The sequence below is a fragment of the Seriola lalandi genome, unplaced genomic scaffold, assembly GCF_002814215.2.
Source record: "Seriola lalandi dorsalis isolate HSWRI2012SDOR001 ecotype SW California unplaced genomic scaffold, Sedor1 jcf7180002054735, whole genome shotgun sequence".
Classification (NCBI taxonomy): Eukaryota; Metazoa; Chordata; class Actinopteri; order Carangiformes; family Carangidae; genus Seriola; species Seriola lalandi.
In genome coordinates this window covers 188,200-212,573 of record NW_019525288.1, presented here as the reverse complement: position 1 = coordinate 212,573, position 24,374 = coordinate 188,200, and the positions used below count along the sequence as shown (strand labels likewise).

Here is a 24,374-nt window from a genome sequence, read left to right as displayed (position 1 = left end):
GACCTGCCACTGCATAAGCATGGCTGGCCTGTTCATAGGTTTGATTATTTGCACTTTTCCCGTCCTGTTTCACTGAAATATAAAAACATCTCCTCAGATCAACTCTGCTACATGGTGTGGAGAGAGTCCTCGGGGGGAAAACACAGTAACTTCCTGAAATCTTAGTTAGGGCGTGATCCTGACACTCCTCTCCTGTTTATATTTTTTTCCTCCAGGATCCTAATACGTGGCTGTTTGGGAAAGCCGCCGCGACCGACTGTTACTTGAGTGCTGCAGCTAGCGGATCTCTGCCCTCAGCAGCTGGGAGTGTGGAGAAACTCTAGCCTGCCTTCATCAAGCCGGCCTGGATGGCAGGGACACACTGGTGCAAAGACTGCCGAAACCACAAGGTATTTAAAAATAATAAAACGCCACATCCATGTAGTACTTTGATGGTTTTCCGAGCCTTAACGTTAGCACGAACTTAACTCAAACTGGTGCTAGTTTTAACGGTGCAATCGTCACTGTTTAAATCTGCAGTGATTGAGTGTGCGTCAAGCTAATCTGTCCGGCTAATGTTAGCCTGCTAACTTTTATTCACAGGCGTGAGAGTTAGCGAATTCAGCATGTCTTTGTCAAAAGCTCGGTTTCCAGTGTAATGTCTGTTTACTGTGTTGTTTTGTCAGTTTTCGCACCGCGGTGTTTTGATTTTCTGTGTACTTTATGTCGCAACGCAACTGTTACGAGTTTACTGGCGCTGGCTCGGATCGACTCTGCCCTGCTAACTCCCACACAGGGACATGAGCAGCAGTGTGTCTGGATGTTTCCAGCACTAATAATAAATATCTGTTGCATCCTTTCTGCTAAAGATGGGACGGAATAATCAGTGGCAGCGAGGTTAACGCCACTTTAACTTTTTAACTTTTAACAATGCACGAGCAGCTGCCAAAAAGACGCAGACACTTGACACCTCTGCTCCACCACAGTTCAGAGGCAGATGTTACTGTCGTACCTTTTACTTCACAACGTGTATCTCACAGCATTTACTTACTTTATAGATCATGCATATACAGTATATCAGTCACAGGATGAAACTTTTACTTTGATATTTAAGTATATTTTACATCTGTACTGTGTATTGCTGTGTTGATCTTTCTGCACCACTACCTGGCAAAATTTAACTTCAAACACGACGTCAGCATGTATCAGCAGCAATAATTTGCATCTGGTTAGAGTTTAAAAAGTAAATAATTACTTTGATAAGCTGATTTTATATTTGTAGAGTAACTTCCAGTTCCACAAAGGTTTTACCTTGTCCAGATTTGTGAACGTTTTACTTCCATAATATATATTGGAGCCATATTGGATATTATCTTATCACAGATATATCAGTATTTGTTGATAACTTACCAGAAATATAACCACGATATGAGTTGCAGTCATTTAAAAACATTGTCTCCAGTTTGTTCAGCAGTTTGCAACAGTTTATTTTACAACTGTAAAATGTCCCACTCATTACATACTCACAACTTTAATTTAAGGCATCCTTATTAGCATTATCCTGTGTTAAGGTAGAATAAATCATTTCAAATTGTGATATCGGTATGAGCCTGAAAAATGCATGCTTGGGCTATAATGTATGTTGAAACTGAATTGAATTTTGTTATTTAATGTGGAGCTGAAATAAGTGATTGATTAATTATGTGTAACTTAACAGAACATTTATTTGCAAGGTGCAGGAGAGGCCTGTCTGAACGTGTGCTCCTCTTACAGCATTACTGGTTGCAAGTGCTCTTCGGACCGTGGGACGGATGAAAGGTGGACGCTGCAGGAGGCCCAGCTGGGCTGTAGCTGCTCTGTTTATCCCAGTTACCCTGCTGATGCTGACCTCCAGAGGAGCATCAAGCAGCCAGAAGATGACACAAACAGCTATGGCTCATGCAACAGCCACAGCAGCAGGACCAGGCCCCAGCCTGACAGTTGACCTCCCAGGCCTCCAGGCAGTAGCAGACCTCTTAGCCAGCGAACAGGCTCATGTTTGGTTCCTGTCCCTGGTGGGCTCTGTTGCTGTAGGCCTCAGCGGGATTTTCCCCCTACTCGTCATTCCCATTGAGGCTGGAGCAGCCCTCAAAACAGAAGGTGAGAGATGGCAATATGGAGTCTAAATATGCCTTGAAATGCTTGGTAAGGCACAATACTATACCATCACAATATTTCACTCATGACAATTCTGACAACACAATATAGATTATTATATGCAATATTTTGAAAGACAGTCATCACTGATACATCATGTTGTGTAAGAGAAAGGGCCTTTAAAGGAGCTATGTGCCAGTTTTGCTTTTGTTACATAGTCAAAGTTACCATTGACAGATGTTAACTTACCAGTCTTGACAAGAGGTTATTATACGCCCTCTAAGCAGCACTACTTCTTCAGGGCAGACTGGATGCTACAGTGACTGGGTATAGGAAAGTGACAGCCCTGTTGGGCTGGGGCTAGCTGGTTAGCATGCTAACTTCAGGAGTAGAAAAGAAGTGATAGAAAATAAACGAGAGTAAACAACAAAATAAGAGTTAACATTGGTGTTGCAAATGGTACAATTTAAATGTTAATCAACTAAAAGCTGACAAAATCCCAAAGTGTTGAAAGCAGAAGAGTTCAGAGTTCAAATTTCTGCAATAAAAGAATGAAATATCTCTGCCTCATCAACCCAACAGAATGTATCACATTCCTGGTCCATACTTAATGCATTACAGGAACTGCAGACAGGACCATCCGTCTGTTCTGGCATCCACAAATTTCACACTTCTCAATACTATAAATAAAAACTCCAGCTCTTTAGTGGCTCTGTAGTAAATCTCAGCTCTCCACACCCCCTTAACAAGAGAGAACGACTTCAGTGGGTTCAGCAAGTAGTGCTGCCAGGTCTTTGTCAGCCAGTCCTCGGCCCAGCTGCACCTTCTTCATGGTTTACAATTTTAGATGGAGCACAGCCTTAAATGGGCACTTGTACTTCCTGGAAAAGAGAACGTCTTCAGTGGTGACTTCATGAACTTCATTACAGGTCTCTCTGAGGGAAGCAATACCTTAAACTATAAATGAAATTGAAGGCTTTGAAAGCAGTGTGCCCAGTAAGAGATGTAAATTTAGTGAAAACTTTTACTTAAAAACATTTTTTCTCACTTTACTTAAAGTCCCCCAATTAAGAATACATAAGAGCCATATAAACATTTAATAAATGGTGTTTTAACAGATTATAATGTAGTTATAAGAAGACATAAGGACACTTGAGTGTTTGTTAATGTACAGGATTTGTGGACAATTTTAAGTTGTACTTTGAAGACATATTATTACAATGATCTTTTACTATGTGGTCATTCATTTTTATACAACAGCCTCCATTTGTGAACGCCCACAGCAGGAGTTATATCTGCTTATAAATACATTATAATGTGTAAATAATTTATTGAATGTACGCATACTGCTTATAAATGTTAAATAGTGGGACTTAAAGTAAAGTGTTCTTTTTTTTTCGGTTAGGCATTATGTTTTCAGTTTGTCTGTCTGCCCGTACATATGTCTGTCTGTCTGTCTGTCTGTCTGTCTGTCTGTCTGTCTGTCTGTCTGTCTGTCCGTCTGTCTGTCTGTCTGTCTGTCCGTCTGTCTCATTCCCGTAAACGCAATATCTCAGTAACACCTTCAAGGAATTTCAGTATGATTCAGATTTGGCACAAACATTCACTTGGACTCAAGGATAAACTGATTAGAATTTGGTGGTCAATGGTCAAAAACACATTTCTGGTCGTAGCTCACGGATTATTTGATTATGACACAATTTCACTCAGATGTCGAATAGGATGAAACAATGAAGTGATGACATTTTATATCCAAATGGTCATGGAGGTGTACAACCGCAAGGTGGTAATTCTAGTATAAAATGACAAAATCAGTAACAAGAGCCATGTGTTGTACTGGATAGAAAGCATTTCAGTTAAATGGTCCTCCGGTTCCACATCAAATGAAACTGAAAGCCATGAAGTACTGTGGGAAAAATGTAATGAAAAAAGGAAGTTTCTGTGTAACCTTTTTAAACAAGAGTAAGAGTCTCAAGCTGCACTGACAGCTCTCTGAGGCTGCACTGAGGCCTAGAAGTGCTTACTTGTAACATATGAATAACTCTGACAATGGTAGATTTATCATCTCACTCACATACTGAGCTTCAGACACCAGGGATAAGTTACTTTAGGTCAGCCTGAGGCCTGTTGCCTCAAGTGGCCCCACCCACAGGAACGTGGCAATCCAGATGTATTTTTGGTTGTCAAGTGCAGCCCTGACCGGAGGCTAGTCATTACCAAGGAAACTCCTCAAAAATAATAAAAAAAAATCTGTGGAATACATGAGTAATCACAGTGTATATTACTATCCCAAGCTAGAACCATTTTTGTGCATGAAGTTTTATTTGTTAGGAAATTATAAATGAATCAATAGAGGATGCGCCATTTATAAAAAAATAAATAAATAAATAAAAAAGAGAGAGAGAGCTGTAAATATTTGCGTTGGTGATCTTAAGCCAAAATGAAAGATAACATGAAATTAATGAATAGTTCTTTATTAATCGGACTGTACAGTAATTGCTGCCTTGTTTCTTCACGCTTTCTTTGTGTTTCCTCAGCTGGATGCCAGAAGCTGAAGCAGCTATTGAGCTTTGCTATTGGTGGTCTCCTTGGTGATGTATTTCTTCACCTCCTCCCTGAGGCGTGGGCACTCTCCGTCTCTTCAGGTTGGTCTCCTTTGCGCCAATGCCATCGCCACCTTTGTATCTGAAGTATTTATTATTTCTTTGAACCATTCTTCCCTCTCAAATATACAAACAAATTAGGTAGTTCTACCAAAGTGGCTAATGATATGTTTGCTATTGAAATATACTATTAATACTACATTGCCTTGCGCTCCAGCAATCTGCTTTCTCACCGACAACACAGACTCATGTAATGTCAATTTTCGTAAACGTCACATAGGGACAGTATTTGGGGATTGATAAACCTTTAATTAATCAACCACGTATTACATTGCATTCTTATTATGTATACTTTTTCTGTAACATAGTGAACAGGCAGTATTGTTAATGCAGTGTTTCACATTGTTGTAGTTATTAGAGATGGTGTTGTTTGTGACACTACCACTCACATACCTTAGTATTGGTATAATGCTCAGGTGTCACTCACTGTATTTGTTCACTCAGTCTTATGTACAATTTGTCTGCTACCACCCCTTCCCCAGCTGGTAAACAAAACCACTACATGACCCAAGGCTTGTGGGTAATCGTTGGCCTGTTGGCCTTCCTACTCCTAGAGAAGATGTTCCCAGACCAGGACGGCCACGAGGATCCTGCTTCAAACTCGGACCTGAATTTTAACTCTCCTGTAAGTATCTCAGTTGTAACAGTATGTTTTAGGAGAATATGCTCACTGCTGTCCATGGGAGTCTCATTTCTCACAGACATGTCATTACAAGCCTCAACATATTTCTTTTTTCTTTCTTTCTTTTTTTTTTTTTTTTTTTTGGAGTTCTTAGTACAGACCCATTTCATGCTTGGTCTGCATATTTCTGCCTGTGGTATCAGTGTTTTGGTCACTGACCGTAGCATCAGATGACCGACTGTACAACCGCCATATCTGTGATCTCCTCTAAGAAGGAATGTGTTAAAAGGAACAGTTCAGCAATTTGGGAAATGCACTTATTGGCCTTCGTGTAAATAAAAAGATTGATGCCGCTTGTCAAGAAATAGTCCAGCACCTAACCCCTCGTAAAACCACAATGTGTTGTTTTTATGCTTAGGATTTTGTACAGATTATATGTTAAACGAGCAGCCAAAACCATATGAGACATTGTGTCTACTGTGCACTGGGTTGAAACACTTGCTCATAGTTGTTCATCATTTAATTAGTGTGTGAACTAGCATCAAAATGAGCTGCTTGCCCTAATAAGTGTTTAACACATCACTTCTTTGCAGACTGTGAACATGTGGTTGCAGTATGTTTGTAAAGGCAGCCTCATCCTCCCTCCTGTCTTTATAATGCCAGTGAGGGAGAAGATTGGAATCCACGGCTCAGCTCCTCTACTTGTGTCTATTTATAGCGCCGGGGTGAAGCAGCTGCTTTAGCCATTTCAGTGTCCACAGGAGAGCACTCAGCTTATAGACAGAGGCAACAATACACAGGGACAGAGTGCGACAGTGTCTGTGAGAGTCAGAGAGGGAGGTTATGAGTATTTCCTCTTAAAATACTCAGTGTTTCAGCTTATGTTCCCAAAACATTCAAAGACTGTAACAAGCTAAACTTCTTTTCATTTCAATATTGGTCAGTGTTTTTGATGGATGCGTCATATGTGCGGATATTTCAAATTCTTTATGTAAAATGTTATGTCATTGAACAAATACACTACACTAATAAGGTGTTTTGCTGTTGACAATTTAGCCCCTATCTGTTTTACAGCAGGAGGAGATTGATAGCCCTGAAAATTCATCACACTTTATTACTTCCTCATGCTTCAATCATAGACATGGAGCAAACATTTCCTTGCCACAGCCAGAAGACAGCAGGCTATTTTCCTTTCGCTTAATTTGACTATCAGTTTAAATTGCAACGTAGGTGGTTTCTGAATGAGGGAACAGGGAAGTTGGCTGTTCTCGGAAAACTGAGGCTATAGCCCGAGATGAATCTGTCTCCTCTTCTATATTTAAAAGATAAACATGTTGAACTTCATCTGTTATGTCTGAAAAATAAAGCAGAAGTACAAATGACTGCATATCACTGTGTGTAGGAAGCTATTAAAATAATCAGGACTTTTTTAACAGCTTTTCTGCTGCTGGTGGGTGAACCCCATGACACACAGGGGGAGCAACAATAAAATGCCTGTTTGTTGCACTTGAGTTGCAATTTTTAGTAAGTCTATATGTAAGCAATATGTTCCCTTTGGGGAAACAAGTCTGTCCAAGTTAATGGTATATTGCTGATGGTAGACACTGATGGTTAGTAGGAACATAAAAATTATTTATAAAAAGCTGTAAAACAAAGAAAAATTAAAAACACAGAGCTCATTCTGACCTCGTTTTTTTCTCCACAGACACAGTCTAATTCAGTTTTCGGTGAAAAGGCAGTGGCATCACTCAGAAATGGGCACCATGCTGAGTCAAGGAAATCCTCCAAGCAACAGAGTCTGCCGGAAAGATCAGAGAAAATCAGGGTAATGCTGACAACCGAAACATTTCCCACTTACAAAAAAGACAAAAAAAATAAAGAGAGACTTGACTGGGGTTAAACTTTTGATATGAATTTCTAATGTAAGAGCTGCATTTTTTTCAGTACTGAAAACTGTCTACAAGACAGTCTACAAAGCGTAAAGTAACTTTAGGTAACACACAAGACTTACTTAGTATTTAACATAACAAGCTACACAAGCTTACATTCTGTATATTTGAACCACAACGTGTCAAATTCAACCAGCATTGTTGTGACTGATGAATAATTACATTCCTGTTGAGCATGGTTTTCTTTCTTCTGAATAATGAAGGGTAATGTGAGTAAGAGCGGCATTATGTTTTGTGCGTCACAGACAAGTGGATATCTAAACCTACTGGCCAACTGCATTGACAACTTCACTCATGGACTGGCAGTAGCAGGGAGTTTCCTCATTAGCAAAAAGGTAAGACGCTGTGATAACCTCTACCTTCACCACTGAATGAGAGCACCCTCATTCTTTTACCCTGTGGCTACTTTTGGAGTACAATGCATGTGGTATGTTGACTGTGAGGTTGCTTTAGAAATGTTTACATTTCTAATAACACTGGTTTAGCAAATTACCTGTCTGAGAACGTGATTACATGCACCCATAGTCCTCAGCATGCATATTTATACAAGAGCTCCTGGTTTTCATAAACTATAATTGCAGGTGAAATAGCTCCCTTGGGTTGCAGACTAAATCAGAACGCAATTATGAGCTGACAATCACTGCTAATAAATATTGTACACAAACTGACTCTAGGCTTGCTCATGTCAACATAAAGATATGTTGAACATAGAACTTCAAATTGCACTTGAAACTGGATGGAAAAGATGATGGATGATGGAGAAATGCAATCGTATAGTCTGATACAATACGTTTTCAGCTCTGTTTAGGGGAACCCCATAGAAAATGACTAACAAGAAGGCAATGTCAGACTGAACAAAAGGTCCATTGAATGTGAATACTGTAGGTGTGAACACTTTAAAAGACTAAGTATTAAAGGAGCTATTTTTAAGTTTTGCTATTGTTATAGCATTAGCAGCTGTTTACTTAACACTCATGCCAAGAGCACCTGCCATTGTTGCATTTACAAGACAAAAGGTTACAATACATCCTCTGAGCAGCTATACCTGTTCAAGGCAGATTGGACGCTGCACTAACTCGATTTCGGAAAGTGATGAGAAGCTAGAAGTTATCTACATGAGAAGCTAGCTGGTTAGCATGCTAACTTCAGTAGAAGATAATAGCAAAATAAGAGTCAACAAAGCATTACTTTCCACCACTGGAGACAACTCTTGTCGGGTAAAGGAATGAAGTTTGATGCTGAACTTGCAACGTTTCTTCTAGACTGGTAAGTAAACAGCTGTTAATGCTAACGTTAGCTATGTGGCTATAGCAAAACTTACAAACACCTTTTTCCACCGGGCTTTGTCCTGGTAGTTCCTATGGCCAGTGCGACTATGGCGAGAGCTAGGGGACTTCAGAGGGTTCACAACTGACATTCAGTTGGCATTATGTCAACTACATCAGTAAGTAACAAAACCTGCCTACTAATTAATACAACTAGGTGTTTTGTTCTGCCTTTCTCATAGCACTGCGATCAAGTTGGGTTTCTTACGGTTGATTCCTGCTTTGGACAGCAGCTAGTCTGATAGCAGTCGCCATGTTGCTAATGTTACCAGTAGCAGCCAGAAACAAATATTTCAATGTCCATTTGATAATGGAAATAAATGACACATTTCCTGGTGGTGGCCTTTCTAAAATGAGCATGGGTGAAATGAACTATATTCTTCTTTGCACAAGCGGCAGCTACATTAATACCACTTGGAAATGCTGGGGGGGGGGGGGTAGTTGTCTATTGGCACTTTAATGAAAGCAAAGGACAAAAATATATCTGCAGAGTTTGGACATATAACAGCTCCCTTGTGAGTACAGTGTTTGGCAGTGTTCACTGGCAGAGCAGTAGACCTGTTTTATCACCATACCCACTGTCTTAAAAGAGGCATTCATTACAGGATACTACAAACTTTTTCAGTGTGAAACCTGCTCCTGTTGTATTTTGTTACAGGCTTGTCCAAAAAGGTACACATCAATATGCAGTGACACGATTTTTGTATTGCTTCAGTAGTTTACGGTATATTTGTAGCTGTGGGACTGAGAGAGTCCAGCTGGAGAGACATAAGGCTAGCAGCATGAACTATGGATCAGTGTGCCAGAGAGGAAGTTAACTAGATGTCTCAAACATACACATACAAGACATCTCACCAGTGTTTTCTGTTCACGTTCATACGCATTTATCACAATGTGATTTTGCCACAATGAAGTACTGTATGAAAATGATCTGTGCCAACAGAGTGTTGATTAAACATGAATAAATTAGGGTTTTGAAGTTTTTAATTCTGAACGGCCGATCAACATACTTTGAATAGATTATTAGTAAAATAGCACTTAAGGTTGTCAATGTAATGTCAAATTTCTAATTTCCTCTCTGGAATCAGTGAAGTCTGGGATCAATGAATATGGTCATTAAGTCGAATTGCCTTGCTCAATAGCACTCATCATTTTGATGATTTTTTTTTTTTTTTTTTTTTTTTTAACTTGCTGATTTAATGACTGAAATTTTGATTGAATGAGCTTTTGAGGTTTTTCCCTCCTCCTGCTTCTTGGACAAAAGGTTATTTTATTATTTCATCAGGCTTCATTAGGCACTTCTTTTTAACTTAATTTGAATTTAACAGATTTTCAAATATTTGTATCTGTACATATTGCTCCTTTTATTATAATGAAGCCTGGCTTTGGTGTCATGAACATTTTTAACTTTTTTAACTTTTTTTTTTTTTTTTTTAAATGTCTTCTTCAAGACAAAGTTTAGAAAATAATTTGGAAAGAAGTCATGAAGCTACAGTTGACACAGTAGGGTGCCCAAACTTTTGCACCTCACAATTTTTTTTCTTTGTTTTAAGTTCAAGATATAAAGACGCCGCATTTGAAGAAAGGCTTGTTTTTGTTTGCTGCAGGTGTTGTATTTACTTATCTCCACTTGAAAATCAACAATGTAATTTGCCCTTGAGTGCCAAAGCATTTGCATACAGCTGCACATTATGCCTCAAGATTGTCTAACTGTAACCGGTTTGAGCTTCGAGTTGTCTGACAAAACCTGCTGAAATTCAAAAGCCTTGCACTTACATGTGATGTGCACATAACTATCCCCCTAACTCACTTCTGATTTGCATTATTGATAGGTGTTATTATGCTCTTCATATAAGACTATTTAATCTTTTAAACTCTGCTCTTTAAGTTTTTACTTTGTCTTTTACATTTTCCATGATTGCACTATGTATTGGAAGCTTAACAGATAAAGCTAAGCACTCAGCTTAGGTGCTTCCAAGCCCCTAGTAACATTCTCCCTTTGAGACTACAGATCACATTTCTTTACCAAGTAAGACAAAGCAGTGTTAATGAGACTTTTCTTGCAGGTTGGCTTCCTAACCACCTTTGCTATCCTGCTCCATGAAATCCCACATGAGGTGAGATTATAGAATTCTTGGTTAAATTATATAATATAATTTCTAAACTTCAGAAGGTCAATGTTTAACCTCAAGGTTTCATGTTTACATGGCTAAAAGTATGTAGGAAGAATTAGACTGCTGTGGTGTTTAGGCATTGCTATGATGAGAGAAATATCTTCATCTGCAGGTGGGAGACTTTGCCATTCTGCTGAGGGCCGGGTTTGACCGATGGAGTGCTGCTCGCATGCAGCTGTCTACAGCGCTGGTCGGCATCTTGGGAGCTTGTTTTGCTCTGTGCACTCAGTCACCAAAAGGCACAGGTAAGACATTACGACCAGTATACATAGAATCAAACACATTATTGTTAACTGGAGAGTTGCCAGAATCAGCTTTAAGTTTTTTTTTTTGTACCATTTCTAGAAAATGCCACTGCCTGGATATTACCTTTCACTTCTGGAGGCTTTCTCTACATTGCCCTGGTGAACGTGGTGCCTGACCTGCTAGAGGAGTCCAGTTTAAGGTATGTCAGATGTTTTCAAACACTCAAGCTCCTAAAGGTGCCCTGTGGATTTCGTTTTTGTTTGTTTTCAGAAAGTTATGTTTGCATTTAGTCTCTATTGTTTACATCCATGTTTACTAGCTTGCAGTCTTCTTCTCCACTGATTTTGTTGGTGCATAGCTACGTTAGTCAGCATTGCAAAAGCGTGAAACCATGTACATGGCGACTATGTAAAAAGGCTCTTTACTGTAGAACAAAAGTGGATATATGATGCAAAGTGCATGAGTTCTATGGTGTGAAAATGGGCCTATGGCGTATTTCTTTAATGTCCTGGAATCGCTAACCTTTTTTTATTTCATTGCTTGTTTGTTTTCTTTCTCTAGGCACTCCCTACTGCAGATCCTGCTCATTTTCTGTGGCGTGGCGGTCATGGCTCTGCTCTCTGCCATTGTTGACTGAACATGGAGGCCTTACCAAAAACTAAAACTCAGCACTGGAGAGAAATCCTGTCCTCCACCATCCCTCATATCTGGTACCTCTCATTCTTGGAAACGTCCTCTTGACTAAGAAATTACATCGTTACATTGATATCATCATCATCCCCACCATCATCATCGTGTTACACTAAAACAAATGTCTGACAAAAGAACGGCACTTTATGGATGGATGACTGAAAGGATGACCTTCTCGATCTGCTGACAGGACATTTGTGAGGACACGTCAAAATGTGCCAGACTTAAACATCAAGGGAATTCAGAGGGTTTGTATGGATATCAGTTACCAAATTGTTTTATATTGTTGATCAGACAATCATGATGATTTGCACATACATTTACACAGGTACATCTGATGTACCTGCTCAACAGAACAGGTGTTATTGGACCTTTTCATGGACCTCCTCCTTTAAAATGCATTGAACCCTAAATTGTTTAAACATTATATGTGTTTGTTGCTGTTGTGCATCTTCTGTTTCCAATGTAGCTGCTGCATATTTATTGAAAAAAAACAATCAACCCAGTCTTACCAGATGTGCGCCACAACCATCACGCCATATTCTTGTCTAGTTAAGAAATAAGTGCCAAGAAGTGAAGATGGTCTGTTACACTATTGTCGACTCTACACCAAAGTATACTTTTTCTGGTTGTATTGCCCTCACACACTACAGTCTGCACCTTTTTTTTAAAGCACAGGTTAGTGCTTACATAAACCTCTGCTTGAATAAATAATTGTGATAATGTTATAAATTCTTGTTACCAAGAACTTTGTGAGTCATGGGACAGATAACAGCTCTTGACCATGCAGGATTATTCGTATTATTATGTTGTTCACTTCTAAAAATAAAAGTTTCCACTCCTGAAGAAATAAACTGTAAATTTCTCTATAATCTCTATTTTAAAAAAGTCTGTTTATTTTCAACTTTAGGACAAAAAGACCACACGTACAAGCAGACAGTTTGTATGAAGAATTAGGACACAGGCATTGTATTGATCTCAGTGGGATTAGGATATCCTGATATTGATTGGTAGACCTATGTTAAGGTACTGACGCAGCCCAGCGGCTTGAATTGACCTTGCTCCACAAAAACCTGTCCACCGTGAGCATGTTTTTACTGCAAAGATCCTATGCCTGAAATGTCATATGGGAGTAGAGGGAGGGGGTATTGATTGTGTGTTTTCACACTTGTCCAATTTCAACACAGTCTGTTTGGCAAGCTTCTGTTGCCATAACGACTCCGCTGCGGGTTGCCTTCCTTAGTCATCAGCCTGTGAGCAGCCCATTGTCTGTGGGAGCCTTCCTCAGTCATAGCACATAAGGACAACAAACAACCACTATGTACACTGTAGTGGAAGACATTCAGTGGGAAATGGTGCAAATACACGCATGACAAATCTTTCATTGATACTTGGATAAGGTTCCATAACTTCATAATTTAATCCAAGTGTTAAAATACACAAGTGTAGATTCAAACATTTGATCACCAGCCGACAAATATAACTTTGTTGAGAATGCGGACGACCCCTCAGTAATTAAATGGATTTATATTAAGCTATATGCAGTGAGAGGTTTAACAGTGCACCTACTGCTCACTAAATCCTGGAATTTCCCATCTTCTGCTTTTTGATTTAATGCCTGTGCAAGAGACGACATCATGGCAAGATATCGTAACGCCAAAACTGAACGTTTCCGACTAAGCTGTGTGTGTGTGTGTGTGTGTGTGTGTGTGTGTGTGTGTGTGTGTGTGTGTGTGTGTGTGTGTGTGTGTGTGTGTGGTCATTAGTCAATGTAGCCATTCAATTCAAATTTGTTGTAAGATTACAGTTAAGTATAGTGTTGCCAAAGCAGGTTGTACAAGGTTTACAATATAGCGTATTCATAATATAATGTAAACAAACATACATAATTATATGCTGCACAATATGAAATATTGCTGTATAACAAATATAGTGTTGGAAAGTGACCATACAATATTATATACTACATACAAATATATTTTTATCACCTACAGTTTACTGTAATAAAAGAAAAACTAAGCGTATCTATTTATTCTTAAAGCCTTTCTAGGAAAACAATCTACAGTATCTTGAATCTTAAACTCACTCACTATAAAAGCTCTTGTGTGGGACTTTTGTTTTGCTTTGCTCCACTCATGTTATTAACAGCAGGAGGATCTCAATCTGGATCATGGAATTTCTTTCACATACATTAAATCTTACAATTAAATTGAGTCCAATTTATCCAATACTCAACTATTCTTTTCTTTTATCCTTTAGCATTCTCATCTTTTAGTTTTATATGTTAGTTTCAAAGTCTTTTTTCATTCTGTAGCACTTTGGCTGTTGTTGGCCCATGTACACTAGATGACCATGCAAAAAAAGAGCGCTGCTCTCATTGGACCACCCTGTAAAATAAAGTTTAAATCAACAAATACATTGTAGTGGTGAGTGTTTAACATGCTTATGTAAGTTTATATGCTGAACCTTCACCTGGAAGGGTACAAGTTTGCATAACACATGACTGATTTAGTAAGTCTTATATTTTATATTTAACATTGATATTTAGTGTACAAACTTGGCGCTCACCTCATGGTCATTAGGTAAGTTGGCTGAATCATAAAATCCGCAATAAAATAAAAACACTAATTAAATCACCACTAACAGTGCAACTGATCATTTTCAGAAACCACTTAGTTTTGCTGCTGTTCAGGAAAATAAATTTTGATTGATTATTGATTTAAAAGATGAATTGCACATGATTAAATCCCCCCTCCATTGCACCTGTGTTTTACATGTTTACTAAATCCAAAAGGTGACCATTCAAGCATCACAAATGACCACCCCCCACACCCCACCCCCCACCCCATAACAGAGCATACTCCTGTCTGCTCCCCATCCCGCAACAACAACAACCTGGAGGAGAGAGCGCGCAACTACATCACTGCCCCTGCCTCCTCCTCACAGCGTTGGTCGCCATCCATCCCCTCTCCTCCTGTACCATAACAGATGGTGGGAACAACATTGCATCCACCGGGTACCACAATAGACCGCAGCATCCAGTCCAGACAACGCTGGCCTTGCACCATCATGCTCCTAGTGCAGGACTGCGTGAGGCTGTGAGTGCCGTCGTGATTTATTTCACGCGGTACCACCACCACCACCACCACCACGGCCACGGAGGAACCTTCTTGCGACTGTTTGGGCTCTCCATCGAGTGGGGAAGATGGCCGCTATGAAAATATTAACCAGCACAGGGCTTTTCTTGGCGTTCTGTGCGCTGGGGCTGCTCGCCATGGCGATTTGCACCGATTATTGGTACGAGACCGACGCGAGGAGACATCGAGAGAGGTGTAAAAACTATGCCAACAAGCGAAACGACCCGGGGTACATCTACATTTCAAACCACAACCTCCCCCTCCAGATGCCTCCAAAGAGCCTGGAGAGGAAAGGTAACGGGCCAGATGCTGGAGCTCTCATCAGGGGGAAGCGGCACTTCCTGGCTGCAGCGTCTGCCATGGAGTCTCATTGCAGCCGGCAGTTTAACTCCACCATCTCCGGACTCTGGAGGAAGTGTCACCGGGAAGGATTCGACCTGGAGACCGAGGACCTTATTCACAAAGGTAAACACGAGCTGTCTGAAGCCTGCACCAGGCCGTGATGCTCGGCGGTGAGCTCACACCCAGCCTGACACACACACAGGATCATCCAGAGGCCCACGTCCTCCCCTCATAATAATGCGTGTCTGTGTTTTACATTTTAGGGTAATAAAACTAAAGTGGGGTTTTTTTTTGGTTTTTTTTAAGCTTGAATCTTTTTTTTTCTTTATTTGTGAAATTCGTTGTCCATGGTGCTGAGTGATCTCCTCCTGCTGAGTCCCTCTCCCTGAGATAATGGCCGGTCTATTTTTGCTCCTTCTGTTTTCTGAACCCGTTTTGCATCTGTAGGAAATTTAAACAACATCTTGTGAAGGTTAATGTCGCACAGGGGGATTTTATAGAGCAGAAGAAGCTGAATCACTCAGGGACAACACAACATACAGCCCTGAATAAGACGCTCAACTCTCAGGCCTCACTCATTGATGCTATACCTGGTCCAGAACAAGGTCCTAAAACAGCAGATACACAGAGAGGGGAATCTCACTCTGTAGAAAACATGGTTGTCGCAAATTGTTGTTGTGATCACAGCTGCCAGAGTTCATGTAGATGAACCTTCATTCATCAGTATAACCTAAAAAGAGTTATTGTTATAATTGTTTTCTATTCCAAGCATTAACTGTCAGCTACACCTTGCTGTTTTTAAAAATCTGTTTCTGTCTGCGCCTGCAGCCCCTGATCTACTGTAAAATAATGATTAATGCCACTTTTTTGTTAAGTTTAACCACCGAAATCTTTAAATCTGCCAAGTTAATAACACAAGACTTAATTCTCTGGAATAAAACCATCCACAGTAGCCTATGACACTCTCAGTTCTGCTTTTCAAAAACCAGGATGTAGCGACAGCACTGAACAATAGATGTGTATAAAGTATAGTTACAGTAATTTTTTTGTTGAGCTGACTGTACCTCTCAGTCATACGGGGGTAGACTTTATGACACTAGCACACTACCTCTCAGAAAGGTGTTAACTACAAGTTTGTACCGGACGACATGCTGTCTAAAAAATACACCCGACTGTCTTTCACGTTGTGTCAGCAGAAACATACTGTATATATTACAAGCTTCACAAAGGGAATTTTGTTTTGCAGTACATGTGTGCATGACATTATGTCCACACCTTGTACTGCTCAACTTTGATCGTGGTCAAATTACTAAAATGAATTGAACTGCTATTAAAAGTGCTTGCTGCTACTAACTCATGCACCTCTGGGTCATTCACCATGCTGAGAGCAAAGCAGCAGGAATGAAGGTGCAGATTACGATTTGCCTCAGTTGCAAGTATGATAATGAAATCCATTCACAGTACTATTAGTTTGAGTTGCCCCAGAACCTAAACACTGTTTGTTATCTACTTTGCCTTGTCAGATTCTTAAAACTCCATTTATTCCTTTTGATAATTATGTTTAGTGTAAATATTAGTTTTTATATCTGAGCAACTTGATATCACATATTAATGCTGTTTTCACAGATTATTTATAAAGGCCACTAGTTTGCCAGAGTCGGTTTTATAAACAGACCAGTAACTGTTTAAAACAGATTAATGATAATGTTAAAATGGAAGTGAAAGAAAGCACAAAAATTGCCAGCTTTACTCTTGTCACTGCCATGTTCACTACACTGAAGACGCATTTGCACAAGTATGAAATGGTACACATGTCAAAGTGATATGCCATTCAAATCACACAAATAATTTAACATCATAATAGCTCTGACCAAGCTTGTTTTCAGAGCTATGGCAGCTGCTGACTAAATGTCAGTATGTTCACCTGTTTGGAACCAAGTGTAAACACAGAGTGAGATCAGATGTTTTAAACTTTCCTTATTGTAACTCTGTCTGTCATTACACCTGTAGGCAAACAACAGATACACAGCTCTCAAGTGATGCAATTTACAAAACTGTGTTCAAAATCAGACAGAATGAAAGATAAATGCAAATGCAAAATGATGCAAAATTTTTAGGAAGTGAGTGTGTCTCATCAGGGAACATAATCTGTTGAAAGTTATTTTCTCAAGTGCTGCAAATTGTGAACTTTGATGGTGCACGGGCGTAAAGGTGTCTGATGTCTGTCTGATCATGATTACAGCCCCGATGATCACAGCGTTGTGACAGTAGTGATATCAGGAAAAGAGCAGCGTCTGTGTTGTACAAATTCTGCCGTTGTGGACAGATATAGCATCAAGTGTTGATTTCCGTTTGTCCGTAGCTGATACGTTTTGGAAAATGTGTTGAGTTGTCCATTAATCGATTAGTCAACTGAAAGTTTCGTTAATCATTTCAATCTTCTATCAAGCTTCAATGCCAAACATTGGCTGGTTCCAGCTTCTCAGATGAAAAGTGAATTGGAAATGAATTCTTTGTCTCATATGATAAAGGGGAATATCTTTGGGTTTTTGAAGACCTTTACATTTTGCCAGGTAGCCACCATTTTGAAAGTTAAAGTTTCCTTAACATGATATGTAAATTTGTAACTGCGTGTAAAGCAGGTGCGTATGTGAAGCTGAAGTCCTCATATGAATGCTGGTGCTTTTTAGATCATTAGATTAGAAATGACAGAGGTTGAGGCTTTGACACAGCCGTGTGACAATACAAAAGGAAAAACTTTCCCCGTGGCTCTGGTGATTTATACCAAGTACTGTACACTAGTTTATAGAAATCACAGTTTTTCCCCAAATTATGAAAAATAACTACAAATATCACCAGGGATTTTCCTGCTAGGGCATTGATATAAATAATTATTAAATCTAAATGTAGCTAATTTGGAATACAGTTTACTGCACTGATCTTCAAGTAAATATGAAGACATTCAATTTAAATGAGAACAATTAAGGTTCTGTATGTGGCCTTTGGCGGAATAATCCATATTCCATATTGTTTCCTAATCCGTCCTTAATAACAGTGAAGGAGTGGTTGGGAACATGAGGTTAATAAGGCCAAGTCAGTTTGTTAAAACTCAGTAAGGTTTTTAAATAAATATGAAGCTTTTCTACCATTAATATATTGTTTCATAATCTCAAAGGCAGGCAAAGGTTCACAGTGACATTTATACTTAACTTTCCTGTTACCGCTCTCCACTTGTATTAAGGATGTTTGTGCTCCAGTTATAATTGTCTCTATCATTGTTCTTTACCAGGAATAATTCAAAGATGTACTCCAGTCAAGTATCACTACTCTTCGTCCATCCTACCACGAAATTTACCCATCAACATCACAAAGACCATACGACAGGATGAGTGGCATGCACTCCGTAAGTATGAAAGTGTTTGTCCGTCGTTTGTTTATTCACATTTATTTTTCTGCTTTCTCCGTCTAATGTATTCAATTAACAGACTGTTTGAGACATTAAAAAAAAGGGAAAATATCAGAAAAGGTCGAGAAAATTAATGGCTTAATGGTTACATTTTAAGCCTCCGCCATCCTCTATACAAGCTTCCTTTGCATTTAGCCGTTTAGTTGAGTAAATGTGAAATCTGGTGAGCCAAGAGGAAGGATTTTGGGTCTCATCTTATTTTCTTTGTACGTGTTTCTCATAGGTCACTTTATTCACCAACATAGCCCTACCATAGTCATTCTGAGATATGTTTAGATTTCCCTGTGTTGTCATCATTCACATCAATCCTCTGTAAGTCAGTCAAACAAAAGCCAGTCAAACAAATTGTTTGAAAGATTTTACTCATCACTTTTAAGGCACAGCTTCCCCTCACTCCTGAATTTATCACTGATGTAGACTCTTCCATGTCTAGACCCATGACCAGAGGTTATCAGGTCATCACTATTAGGGAGCCATTGGCTTTGAAATGGCTTATCTGAGGACATTAGGTCAGACAAATCTCTCCTGAAAAGGAGGCTTGTATTACTTACTCGATATCCTTGTTCAAAGAGATAGCGTAAGAGTGCTGTTCGACCTTGGATTGCATCAGTAGTGATTTTCAATATGATATACAGGTGCTTTTATCTTAATGCTTCCAGGTGTGTTCTGTGCAGGTGTGTCTGTGATTTACTTCAGTTTTAAATTCAGTGTTGTGACTCTGCTGCAATGTGTTCTGCTTTACACATGAAACAATATCTATACAATATTCTTATTCTTATCATCATGCTGTTCCTGCTGCTATTATCATCATCCAATTATATCCGTCATTATAGCTTAGCAAGAGTAAAGTTTTATTTTATGGGTTCTTAATTTAAGAATTATTTCCTACTGTATTTCTATGAATTTTCCTGGAAAGAACTGCAATTTGGGTTAATTGACATCCTCTTCTTTTAATAAGTGCAAAGCAGGTCAGCTGAACAATTTGCCTACAGGCAAACATACAGTTCTATATAAATGTACAATTTTGTTTCCAATAATAAATGAATAATGAACGAATATTTATTTGGGTTCAATTAGAGCTTTTCTTGCAAAGACATTCCTATTTTTGCCATCATTAAAATCAAATACATAGTACATTCTGTAAAACTTCCTGGGAGATCATTAGAAATTAACAAATGCATGAAATTAAATGCTAACCTTATTGGCTTTCAGTCAATTCGCTGACATAATTGATCATAGTATAGCATAGCTAGAATAAGCATAATACGAGTGTCTCTTAAAGCTAACATCAGGTCCTTGGTTCGGCTGTTGTGTCACATCTTGTATACTGATAAAGTAATAATATATTCATTTTCAAGTTACCTGCACAGTCAAAAACATTTTAGTGTGGTAAAGTGCTAGTAGAGTGATAGTGTGACACTAGCTGCTCAAACATCAGCGCTGTAGTTTGTAGATTCCAGCTTTAATTTCAGTTTGTTTGTGCATACTGGTGAGTAATCACCAGTTTCATTGTTCAGCAGCTGTAAGTCACAGTTCTCCTGGTGACGTTTTCATCTCTGCTTGCAGATCTAAGAAGAATGACGGCTGGCTTTGTGGGCATGGCCGTGTCCATCATTCTTTTTGGCTGGATCATTGGAGTGCTGGGATGCTGCCAGCAGCATGACCTCATGCAATATGTAGCTGGGCTACTCTTTCTCATGGGAGGTACTGTGAGAGCACATATGCTCACATCCACACACAAGCACACAGACAAAATCCAATTTTATTCAATTTCCGTGTTTATTGGGTGACAGCTGAGATCCTCTTTGGGTTACTATGAGATAGTAGATCAATGCTGTGCAGTAACACAATCCCTGTCCTGCAGTAAGATGTAAAGAACATGTAGGAATTTAGAAATCAGACTAGAACCGTTTTAAATCACTGCTTGTCTCTTCTGCTCACACAGGAACATGCTGCATCATCTCCTTGTGCACATGTGTGGCAGGAATCAATTTTGAGTTATCCCGCTACCCCCGCTACATGTATGGCCTCCCCGAGGACATTAGCCATGGCTATGGCTGGTCTATGTTTTGTGCCTGGGGGGGTCTCGGTCTCACATTGCTGGCTGGCTTCCTCTGCACCTTGGCCCCATCCCTGAGCACACCCGCTCGCACAACGACCCACAAGCCGAGGCAGGAGAACGGAACCGTGTGACAGGACCGAGGCGCCGAGAAGCGATTGACCCACTGAACGCACAAACCCCACCCTTCCAGTCTTGATGTGCAACTCTGAAACAGTTTTTGTCTGATCACCATCTCACACCACCCTCAACATCGCAATCGCCACCCCCAACCCCCTTCAGTGTTTTAAGTGTGCCTGAGTTGTGACGGAAGGAGCAAAGGAACGACAAACTTCACACACCTAATCTCAGAATTCGCAGAGGGACCTCCAGGAACAGCAAGAGTATCACCTACGTAACATATGACTGAGGCATGGCTCTCACAGCACAAATAAGACATTCTTTTTTGGTCCAGATTTTTGACATGCTGTCTTCACGCTGATCTAAAGGTGACTGTTTTCTCTAAAGAGAATTTGTCTTAAAATGGTGCTCTCTTTAATACATAAAGCCACAAACACTCCCACACAGCACAACACACACACACACACACACACACACACACACATATACACACACATACACACACAAACACACGCATACACACACAAACACACGCATACATCCACACACACCAGCTTTTCCACACATGCTCAATTACTCTGAATGAATCATGAGAGAAATCCTCCAAAAGGAACAAACATACAAATATCAGGCATCCTGTCAGCATTCCTCTTTCAGTCGAGTGATGTGTGCTGTGTTATTGTTTGTAATGAAAAAAAAACAAAAAAAAAAAAACATTCAGACGTCAGATGACTGGCCATTGCTTATCTTTAGTGTAGCACACTTACGGATATCAAACATGAGTCCCGGGGGTAGAACATCTGCAGCCTCTGCAGAGCATAACATGGATATACCTGTGTGGTCAGTACGATAAAACACACACAAGTAAAATTGCATTGGAAGGTTAATCGTTTGATGCTTCTTTAAAGATTCTATATGTACAAATGCATCTCTGTGTAGATCCAGATCATTGTTTGTGTGAAGTAGATTTTGAATAAGAATGTTTGTTTTCTGTTTGTATAGAGGTGATGATGTCTGAAAGTGTGCAGAAGGTAGAGAGTGACAGGATTGCGCTAGCAGAGTGAATCCATTATGTATTCAGCAACATGAAGGTATTTTGTGGTACGAAATGAAAAGAAAGGGAGAAGCAGGAGAAAGCGTGAAGTCACAGTAACTGCTGAGCTGTGACTTAAAGCTGCTGTGCCGTTACCGCTCTGACGGACCCAGTTGTTTGCTGACAGCTGAATCATAACCTGACAAGAGCAAAACAAAAAGCCAAACTGTGGGGGAAGTATTTGATAACTCCATTGTTTACCCTTAATAATGGTCAGCTGTTTCGTGTAACACTCTGAATACATGCAAGTTAAGCAATTTTAGAAGAAGAAAAAAAATTTCCCAGTCCTCATTTACACTGAATACAGTAACACGGTGGTAGAAGTGTAAGTGTAATCATTTCCTGACTAAAAATCGACTGATACAACAAAACAATGGAACATAATTTGTTGTTTTGTTTTGTTTACATGTGGGTTAGATAGCACAATCAGTAACGTCTATTAAGGCAAGTTTCATGACGTTTGTTTGCAAACCAGCGTGCAATACAGTTTACACATGACGTATGTATCATGACAACCAAACAAATTACATGGACACAATAATGTTCCAGTAGAGTGAATCATCAGCCGCCACTAAAAGCAAGATATTTCAGTCCTTTGTACTTTTATGATCCAGTAGTTTGATTGAGAATGCATTAGAAAAGCACAAATAGTAATCCAGAAAAACTCACTGTCCCTCAGCACGAAGCACAGTATGTACAGGCTATACTTTGAAAACAAAACCAAAAGGTCAAAATGAAGTAATACATCCATTGTAGTTTGATTGATCTTTGGAACACAACTTGTATCATCTCTTGATCAGTAAAAACATTTTATTTTATTGTGTACTAACGTAAAAAAAGAAAATAAGAAAAAAGTACACTATATATTGTGCAGTTTGTGATAGGAACGTGGGAAGTTTGGAATTCAATTGTTGGATTAAAAATTCATCCAAATCTTGTATCGAAGAAAAGCACAAATAGTGATTTAGAAAGGCTTAAGACTGCAGATGATTTTCGAAAAAATAATATAAAAACATAATAATTAGTGAAAATAAAGTAATATGGGAAACGCCATATGCCATTTCATATTAACAGTTGGACTAATGTGTGGTACACAACCTCCAATTCTGTCATTACTACAAATCAGTAAAATACACCGGTTTTGTGCACTAATGTGTCCTCATGAGATGAAATGAGATGAAGCTTTTGAAAAGCGTTGAGGGAGGGGTTTTAGTTTGTTCATTGTAAATGGAAAAGCAATTCCCCTGATGACATTTTAAGATAACTAACAGCAGACAATTTTCTGTTATGCAAATATTCTTTTTTTTTCCCCCTCTCCCATAAATGCTGATTGCTGGACTCGAGTCATGGGATAATCTATCAGCTATGTCAATGAACTTTCTTAGAAAAAAAAAAAGGTGTTATAATGTGTGTTGACAACACTGTATGTGATGTTCAGTCCTTTCACCATCACCATTAACCTCCTCATGAGGCCACCACTTTCCTCAAGTCAAGGAAATTTAACTGAGGCATGATTGAAAACTGTATCTTCAGTGTCTTGTTGAATCTTTGCACTTTGCTGGGTCTCATAAAAGTCTGTGAACCTGAAGTCTGAGCAGGTGAAGTTATACATTATATGTTTGCAAGGCCACATACAGCAGCAAAAGATGATCAGAGCATGTAATAAGCACCCTGTTGTGTCTTTTACAAAGAGTTTGGGTTTATACCATGTTGTGTGTTTAGGGTCAGTCGGTCCAGGCTCTTATTGTGAAAATATTTATGCCAGAAACAAGGACATGCCATAAATATAAAAATATTTATATGTATGGTCATTACACTGACAACTGGCTCAGTGTGTTTTCTGACATGCTATGACTCACAGAATGCAATGCTGTTTGATGTTTTGGTTTTATAAAGTCTTAAGTTCACACCCAAACTGATACACAGTAATTTAAGTATTACTGCAGTAAACTGTAATGTATAAGTACATGGTGCAAGTATAATGTGTTAGCACAACTGCACACAAATCTTACAAGTTCTTTTCCTTTTCCGGACTTTTCCAGTACTGACGTGCCACCACTGCACATGTGCAGGACTTTGTCAAAAACGTGTTACAAGCAAAAAACCGAAAGCACATATTTATGCCCCCCATATCCCAGATAGTGAATTTTAAAGTACACAAACACATAACAACTTCTGCGATTTCAAACTAAGCTTTCATCATTGATTGGATTGAGATTCAATACAGAAGAACAGCAGCACACAGTAGCAAGATTTACAAAACATTAAAAATAATGTACTTTAGAGAACGAATGAGGTCAGCACAGTGTAACAGCGTATTTGAAATTGTTGTAAAATCCCTCTCAAGTGGCAACTTCCTGTGTTTCATGAGGA

The 24,374-nt window shown here is 39.3% G+C and overlaps 2 protein-coding genes across 3 annotated transcripts; both read left to right on the top strand.

The window, feature by feature from the left end:
• The first annotated feature begins 206 nt into the window (after positions 1-206).
• On the top strand, positions 207-12,656 carry slc39a13 (solute carrier family 39 member 13). 2 transcript variants are annotated; one of them, XM_087178776.1, is made up of 10 exons: positions 207-423; positions 1,753-2,118; positions 4,653-4,760; positions 5,261-5,403; positions 7,106-7,225; positions 7,595-7,684; positions 10,741-10,791; positions 10,961-11,093; positions 11,194-11,293; positions 11,656-12,656. In XM_087178776.1, exons 1-10 carry the CDS (start codon positions 348-350, stop codon positions 11,729-11,731), a joined length of 1,263 nt encoding a protein of 420 aa, XP_087034902.1. In that variant the 5' UTR covers positions 207-347; the 3' UTR covers positions 11,732-12,656. The 2 variants fall into 2 exon arrangements, with proteins under 2 accessions (XP_087034902.1, XP_023280153.1); XM_023424385.2 differs by having other exon boundaries at positions 222-389.
• A 2,063-nt stretch (positions 12,657-14,719) lies between these two features.
• On the top strand, positions 14,720-21,386 carry tmem276b (transmembrane protein 276b). Its single transcript, XM_023424398.2, has 4 exons — positions 14,720-15,386; positions 18,553-18,666; positions 20,296-20,433; positions 20,675-21,386. Exons 1-4 carry the CDS (start codon positions 14,990-14,992, stop codon positions 20,920-20,922), a joined length of 897 nt encoding a protein of 298 aa, XP_023280166.1. The 5' UTR covers positions 14,720-14,989; the 3' UTR covers positions 20,923-21,386.
• Positions 21,387-24,374: the final 2,988 nt, after the last annotated feature.